The 7,500-nt window shown below is 52.9% G+C and overlaps 2 protein-coding genes across 17 annotated transcripts in view; both read left to right on the forward strand.

Moving 5' to 3' along the window:
• Positions 1 to 313, forward strand: part of rptor (regulatory associated protein of MTOR, complex 1) — a 204,191-nt gene extending 203,878 nt beyond the window's left edge. Inside the window, exon 36 of the mRNA XM_064324324.1 lies at positions 1 to 313. This exon is cut by the window's left edge and continues 473 nt beyond it. The gene's annotated coding sequence lies outside the window, so the exon portion shown is untranslated.
• A 4,127-nt stretch (positions 314 to 4,440) lies between these two features.
• Positions 4,441 to 7,500, forward strand: part of pecam1b (platelet and endothelial cell adhesion molecule 1b) — a 21,409-nt gene continuing 18,349 nt past the window's right edge. For 6 of the 16 annotated variants that reach the window (XM_064324326.1, XM_064324329.1, XM_064324331.1 and 3 more), the window contains exons 1-5: positions 4,445 to 4,603; positions 4,763 to 4,786; positions 6,047 to 6,340; positions 6,603 to 6,884; positions 7,057 to 7,326. In XM_064324326.1, coding sequence (XP_064180396.1) covers positions 4,513 to 4,603; positions 4,763 to 4,786; positions 6,047 to 6,340; positions 6,603 to 6,884; positions 7,057 to 7,326 — 961 coding nt within the window. In that variant the 5' untranslated portion in view covers positions 4,445 to 4,512. Of the gene's footprint in view, positions 4,604 to 4,762; positions 4,787 to 6,046; positions 6,341 to 6,602; positions 6,885 to 7,056; positions 7,327 to 7,500 lie in introns of all 16 variants that reach the window. The other 10 variants (XM_064324327.1, XM_064324342.1, XM_064324334.1 and 7 more) reach the window with 6 other exon arrangements.

Raw genomic sequence — 7,500 nt, forward strand, 5'->3', positions numbered from 1 at the left:
CCAGGCCCCGCCCCTGGCCCTCTCCAGGCCCGCCCTGCCCCTCCAGGCCTGAAGCTCTGCAGCAGAGGCCTGGGGCCTGCCCCCCCACCAGACCCCCCACCCGCCGGGACTCCACTGGCACCGTAGGACAAGAGCCCTGTCCCCTGCCCAGCCTGCCACTCAGCCCTTACCCCGCCCCCCAACTGTGCCAAACTTACAAACCCTGCCAATGTCCCCTGACCCCCTGGCCCTCTGTCCCTCTGTTCCCCTGTCCTTCTATCCTCCTGTCCCCCTGTCCCTCTCTCCCTCTGTCTCCCTGTCCCTCTATCCCCCTGTCCCCTGTCCCTCTGCCCCCGTCCCCTGACCCCTGTCCCTCTGTCCCCTGTCTCCTATCCCCTATCCCTGTCCGTTGTTCCCTGTCCTTCGTCCTCCTGTCCCCTGTCCTCTATCCCCTGTCTCCCTGTCCCCTGTCCCTCTCTCCCCCTGTCCCCCTGTCCCTCTATCCCCTGTCTCCTGTCCCCTGTCCCTCTCTCCCCTGTCCCCTGTCCCCCTCTCCCCCTGTCTCCCTGTCCTTCTGTCCCTCTGTCTCCCTGTCTTGTCCTGGAGTCCAGCTGGAGCGCACTGTAAGTCCCAGCCTGTAGAGGGCAACTGCTGCTCCTGGGCAGTATGAAGCAATAAATGAGCCTCCTAGCCCCGCCCCCCTGCCCTGCTGTGGTCATCAGCAGTGTGTCTGAAGGCTCCTGGCCCCCCCTGCCCTGCTGTGGTCATCAGCAGTGTGTCTGAAGCCCCCCCCCCCCCATCAGAAGTGTAAAAAGCTATGAAGGACGTGCAGTGACCCCCCCCCCCTCCCCCCACCAGGAGGAGGGACTGTGGACCGTAAACCCAAGAGCAGCCGAGCATTAAACCTGAGGTCACTGCTGCAGTAGCCTGTGCCACCCGCCCCCCCCCATCCCACAGGTACCACAGACCCTGTGCCAACCCCACACTGCGCCCCCCACCCATCCCACAGGTACCCACAGACCCTGTGCCAACCCCACACTGCGCCCCCCCCTCCCACAGGTACCCACAGACCCTGTGCCAACCCCACACTGCGCCCCCCCCACCCATCCCACAGGTACCCACAGACCCTGTGCCAGCCCCACACTGCCCCCCCCCCCCATCCCACAGGTGCCCACAGACCCTGTGCCAACCCACACCACCCCCCCCCCCCCCCCTTTCCCACACACATTTTTTTTTTTTTTAAGGCTTGATTTTATTGCAAGACTTGGTTTGGTAGTGCAGTGTAATGCAGTGAGGGTGGACAGATGTAAAGCTGTGCATTTTTTTGTTTTGTTTTTTTTCTTAAGTGGACCCGGCTTTATTGGTAGAAGCACAAGGTAGAACACAGCCCCAGGTGCTGACCACTGGGAAGGCAGGCACTCTTTAGCCCCTTCCACGACCAGTATGGCAACTGTCTCTCAAGCACACTCTCCCCCCCCAAACAACCATTACGGTCATGTTCGCGGGACTTTCCGTCGCTGGCTTGCCTCCGTTAGCTGCGTTCAGAAACACGTTCGGCCCATGATGCTCCTGGGCTGAGCCTGCGGTGCGTGCGGAGCGTTTCTGTGTGGATCGACGCGCATCGCCAAATTTCGTTTTTTTCGTTTGTGAAAACCGCAGCGGGTCAGTCTGTGGTTATCCCTGAAGGCTTCTTCGCTCAGGGATCCGATTGGCCGCGCGTCGCCGCGGAGATGCTTGATGCGTTTGGAGAGCCTGGCACTCCTATCCACGGCATTATGAGACGCTGGAGGAGGGGGCCCATACGCAGAGTCGCTGCTACAAGAGTTCGTTTTGGTGTTCTTATCCGATGTTAACGATCCTTCCAATCAGTTAATTATGACAAGCCTTTTAGCACTGGGGAACCGTGGACTGGGCGTTACTAACTTCAGTGTGTGTCAAAAGGATTTTTGTATTTTTTGTGTTGTGGGGGACATTCATTATTTAATTTGTCAGATTTTTATTTTCATCGTTTTTATGCCTTTTGTTTGTGCTTTGTAATTTCTTTCTTTCTTTCTTCTTGTAAATTTAGTTTTTAATTGGGCGCTCTGTTCACTGGCTTTGCCCCCCCCCCCCCCCCCTCGGCCCTCTCCGGCCCAGAGAGGAGAACGGGGGGGGGGCGCAACTGCTCTCGCTCCGTCGTTCACATTCTCTCTGGCTGTCCCGCAAAAAAGAGTCACGAAAACGCCTGTGGCCCCCCGAAAAGCCCTCTGCTCGACTGGCGCCTCTGTAGGGACGGACAATAACGCTAACGTGCGGACAGCCTCGGGGAAGCATGAATTTATAATGACGATGACGATGACGATGATGATGATGATGATGATGATGATGATGATGATGATGAAGATGATGATGAAGGCCCCGCGACCGCAGTCCCAGCCCCGGCTTGGCTCTCCAGCTCCCTCCAGGGGAGGGAAGAGACGGCGTCCGCTTCGCTGCACACCACGCTCAGAAACCACCTCTCCCACTATCCCGCTCTGAATTTTAACATTTTAGAAAGAAAACTTTAAAACGATATATATATAAAATAAAAATAAAAGAAAAGAAAAGAAAAAAACAATCAGGTGTTCTCTGTGACTGTAGACCGCTTTGCTGACTATGGTTTGTATGACAGGAGAAGAAATTGTTGAAATAAACCAAATATACGAATGCTCGGTTGTGGGTCTTCTTTTTGTTATGTTGAGTGCCTTGATGTGTGTGTGTTGTTAAATTGCGTGCGTGCGTGAGTGAATTCTTCACCATGCTTATCAGCTACAAGGGAAAGAGCCGTTTCCCATTTGGCTCCATATTAAAGTATTGTGTGTTTGTATGAAAGGAAACCTGGTGTGCTTGTGACTTATTAACAGTAACGGTCCTCATTATCAGTGTTGTTTTTACTTTATAACTGTGTTCTTTCCATTCTGAAGATTTGAGCCAAAGGACATTTAAGAGAATTATGGGTCTGAGGGGCACTGCCACAGAACACAATGTTTGTTTTTGTTTTCTTAGGTAAAATTCTCAGTGCATCATCATATCAGGCCTCTTCAAAAAAGATATAAGATGAGAAGAAAGTATATTAATCCGTCCAAAAAATATTAGTTCCTGACTGATGCGTTTTCAAGTACAGGTGGAATATCAAATATCTCTTCCTCTAAACGGAAAAAAAAATGAAAGATTAAAAATGAGAAATAATTATTTAATATTTTTTTAATAAAATGGTAAAATAATCTATAGCTTTACCAGAAGTTTTTTTGTGGAACATTTCACCCCATTTGTGATGCCCCCCCCACACCGTGACCTCTGTTTCCTCATTTGGGTCTCCTGTGGCAGCCCATCTTGCCTGCTAACCACTTTATAAAAATAACCATCTTTAACCGTCATCTTCGTTTGACAATCTGCTGTTTACTGCTCCCTATCTCTTCCCTTCCGCCCTTTACGGGCGTGTACCAGTCCCATTGGACCACTGGAATCCTTTGTCGATAAAATTAATTATGACATCATTTCCTTGAGGTGGGGGGCGGGGGGTGTGACTTTGTAGTCCAGAACTGTAGAAAGTAGCTAAATGACTACAAATAGATATTGGACATACAAGATATCAGGAAATTTGGAGATATCAGGAGACTTGTGCCATAATGACCTGTAGGAGCAACAAGAGTAACCAACATCTTCAGCAATATGATGTCATAGGTGACACGCATGATGTCAGCTTCAGTTCTTATGCCGTCATAGTTCTCTGCCCTTGACCTCACGGAATGCTCTCCCGGAATCTTCTTCCAATGCCGACAAAGCAGAAGCTGCCTCAGTAAGTGTGGCAGGCAGCCAGGTTTGCTTTTCTCAAAAATGAAAACAAAAACAAAAAAAATGCATATGCCTTGTGCCGAAACAAAAACAGAAAGCATATTTTGACGTGTTTCACATTCAGAAGCTTTAAGATAAACAATTGAATGTTGACGATTAGGGTAAAAAATTATTATTATTTTTTTTTAAAGTTTGGTGGAAAAAAAAGTCAGTCACAGCACCCATTTCCCCAGCCCCCTGATGGGGTTTTAATGCGATGGTTAGAGAGAGTGCTGTGATGCACGTAGCGTTCCCTCTGGACGGGCTCGGGCGTGAGCACCAGGGGGCGGTCTGTGGCGGCGGAGCGCACCTCTCCTCAGCCCCCGGCCCGAGGCAGACAGACGAGCGGACGGGCGAGCGGGCGGGCGAGCGAGCGGGCGGGCGAGCGGGCGAGCATGCGCCGCCAACCTGCCCCCGTCCCGCCACCAGAGAAAATTCCGTCCCCCGCCCGCCGAAGAGCTGGGAGCTCGCCTCTCACATCCTGAGGAAACAACAGTCACTTCCTGCCGAATTAAGCAAAGCGCAGGCAGTTCCGAGCGATAACAGGACCCCCCCCACCTCCCTCCTCCCTCACCTCCCTCCCTACCACAGTCTTCCTCCTCCCCTCCCTCCCTCCCTCCCTCCCTACCTTCCTCCTCCCCTGGCTCGTCTCCTCTCCAGTCTTCCTCTGTGCAGCGGGCGATGCGGGCGACACGGCTGCACCCTCTCGGAATGGGCCTCCGACCGCTCTACCTGCTCCTGCTCCAGCTCCTGCTCCAGCTCCTGGCCACCTGTAAGGGAACCCCCCCCCACCACCCCCGAACCGCTGCTTCCAAATCCTGTCCTGCTCTTCTGATTGTGTGTGCGGGCTGCCGTTTATTCATCTGCCCCTTTCTCTCTTCTTCTTTTTTTTCTTCTTCTTCTCCAATCTCCTGTTTTCTGCCACCGCCAGGGCAAGTTGCGGAGACCCAGACTGGTAAGTACGAACGGCGAATCGGATTTCTCTTTCTCTTTTCGGTTCGGACGGGAGGCACGATCCTTTCAACCGAGGTCAACGTAGAACGTGGCAGTTTTCTCAGGTGTAGTGCATCGCTGAAGGTTCGTCGTGCTCAAAGTAGCGGTGTTTTAGTCTTGGAACTGGCTGTACGTAGTGGGAATTGTATTATTGCTTGAATGTGTACATTGAGTAGAAAGTAGTGCTTGTAGGCACTTCGTTTTTGTCATATGTGAAAGGGTAACTCTAAGTGAGTGGTATCACTTGAGAGCGACGCGTGAGTGAGTTAGATCGGACGCGCTTTTCGTTCAGACCCAAGTTCAGCGCGGCCGTGGATAGGCTGCGGTTTTGTGGCCCCGGGTTTTGGTCATCATGGTATCGTACGCGGTCCCTGTCCGGGTCGTTTTGATTTGGGGGAAGGAAAAAGCTGCGGCCGATAGGCTCGCGAGTCTATTTTTGTTCGCGGGTTCTGTGCCCCACGCCAGTGGTGAGTGAGAGTGCTTGTTAGCAGCAGTAGATGGCCATGCCACAGGATCCCTGCTTTTGCGCTCATTGTAATTCTTGTGGTTTAATCATCGTGGGTTTCTGGGAGTTTTTATTGACGGGGGGGCTTTTAATGTCGTTCGCCTGTACCGGTGCGCAGGCGTGCGGTTCGTGTGGGACGTGTGAGTGACGTTTGGGTGTGGGACAGGGTTCTAAAATAAGGGAGCTCAGTGCCAGTTCCCCCCGGGGATGTTTGGCTGGTGTTTGTTTAACAAAGCCCTTTTCCTTCCTCTGGCTTGTCCGTGTTAACCACAGCGCTGTGTTGAGAAGCCCACAGGCTGAGCGCACAGGGGCTGGAGGAGGAGCCACACGGGCCCTTACATTTTTCAAAGACTTCATGATTATAAATGAAAAGGTGTCGCTGGCTTCCTGTAGTAGAAAACAAAGTGTTTACTCTCCTGTGCGTCTGTGACGTCTGTGTCCAGTACTGCTGATTTTCTTAGACAGAGTAATGAGCTTGGCTCCTGTGGTATCAAATTATGGCAACAAGCACTGATCGCTGCAAACAGAGAATATATGACCGGTTGGCAAACTTCACTTGGTGTGAAAGGTGTAAATATCTGCTAAATCTTTCTCGCAAATAGTTTGGAAATCTGTATCTCACTGTGTGTGCGCGCGTGCACGTGTGTGTGCGTGTGCGCGCGCGTTTGTGTGTGCGTGCTTTATAAGGTGCATTAAACTGTGTGCCGTGTGTGTCAGTTCTGATAATAGAGAGCGTCAAGCTCACCATTTTGCCGGGACAGCACGTGGCGAGTGGCACCGACGTGACGCTCCGGTGCGACCCCAAAATCACCTCCGGCACCGGGATGCCCCTGAAACACGGGTACACCTTCTACAGGGACAGCACCTCGGTGTACGCCAACGAAACCACCGCCAGCTCGCTGTCCCACGTCATACGGCAAGCCAGGGTGGTTAACTCTGGATCGTACAAGTGCAGCGTCAAAGTGCACGGGCAGTACAAGGAGAGCGACCCGGAATCTCTGAATGTCACAGGTGCGTGCGGAGATATGTAACCCCCACTCGGTTTTTTGGTACATTGTCCTTGACTAAAAACGTACTGTAAGGGGATGAAACAACTTGCACAACTTTTAGATAGTATTTTACATTGAATCCATTTATACAGCTGGATACTGAAGCAGTGTAGGTTAAGTACCTCGCTCATGGGTACAACGGCAGTGCCCCATCCGGGAATCGAACCCGTGACCTGTAGCCCGGCACCTTACCTGTTGCCCCTCTCACGGCCCCCCCCCCCCAGGCTTGCAGACCCCGGTCCTGCTCCTCAACAAGGCGACGGTGACCGAGGGAGAAGTGGTGACGGCCTCCTGCAGCGCCCCCAAGGAAACCGGATCCTCCTTCTTCTTCTACTTCGAGGGATTGAAGGATGTCGTGAAAGTGCCCGCCTCCAAAAGCCTGGCAGAAACTCAGCTGAAGTTTAGCTCGCCTGGGAATAAGAGCGTGACCTGCCATTACCGCATCTCCCTGCAGCCCGACTTGGTGACCTCAAGCAGAAGCAAGCCTTCCCGTGTTTACGTGCAGGGTAAGTTGGGTGGCTTTTGTCCGCACCTCCAGCGGACTGCCGGGGGGTGGGGGGGGGGGGGGGGGTTGTAGACTGTGAGGACCGTCTCCATCTGACGATAGGATTTCTCCCGTGGTCGTGGCCCTGGGGAGGAAAAAAAAAACAACATGTCTCCCTTGTCTTTGTTTTCCAGAGCTGTCCATCAGGCCCCACATTGAGGTAACGCAGAGCGCGAATGTCATCGAAGGCGACGATCTGCAGATCGCGTGCCATGTCAACGGGTCCCGCCACAAGCCATCGGACATCATGGTGTACGTGTCCAAGGACGGCCTCATTAAGAAAAACGGGAACGACAGCATCGTCTACAGGACGACAGTGCAGGCCAGCGACTCGGGGCTGTACGAGTGCAAAGCCAAGATGGGAGACGTGGTGAAGGCCGTCAGCAGATCCGTGGTGGTTTCAGGTGAGGACGTCCCGCGCAGTGGCTGCGGTGTGGCCGCGTGGGCCGCGAAGGAGGCGGGGACAGCTGTGGTTTGGTTTGGCGAGCTTTTGTCACGGCAGAGTGCCTACGTGTCAGTAGCAATTTTTATTTTTATAAATTTTTTTTGCCCATTTTCATTCGTAATATTAACAGCAC

Source organism: Anguilla rostrata, chromosome 2 (assembly GCF_018555375.3).
Source record: "Anguilla rostrata isolate EN2019 chromosome 2, ASM1855537v3, whole genome shotgun sequence".
Taxonomy (NCBI): domain Eukaryota; kingdom Metazoa; phylum Chordata; class Actinopteri; order Anguilliformes; family Anguillidae; genus Anguilla; species Anguilla rostrata.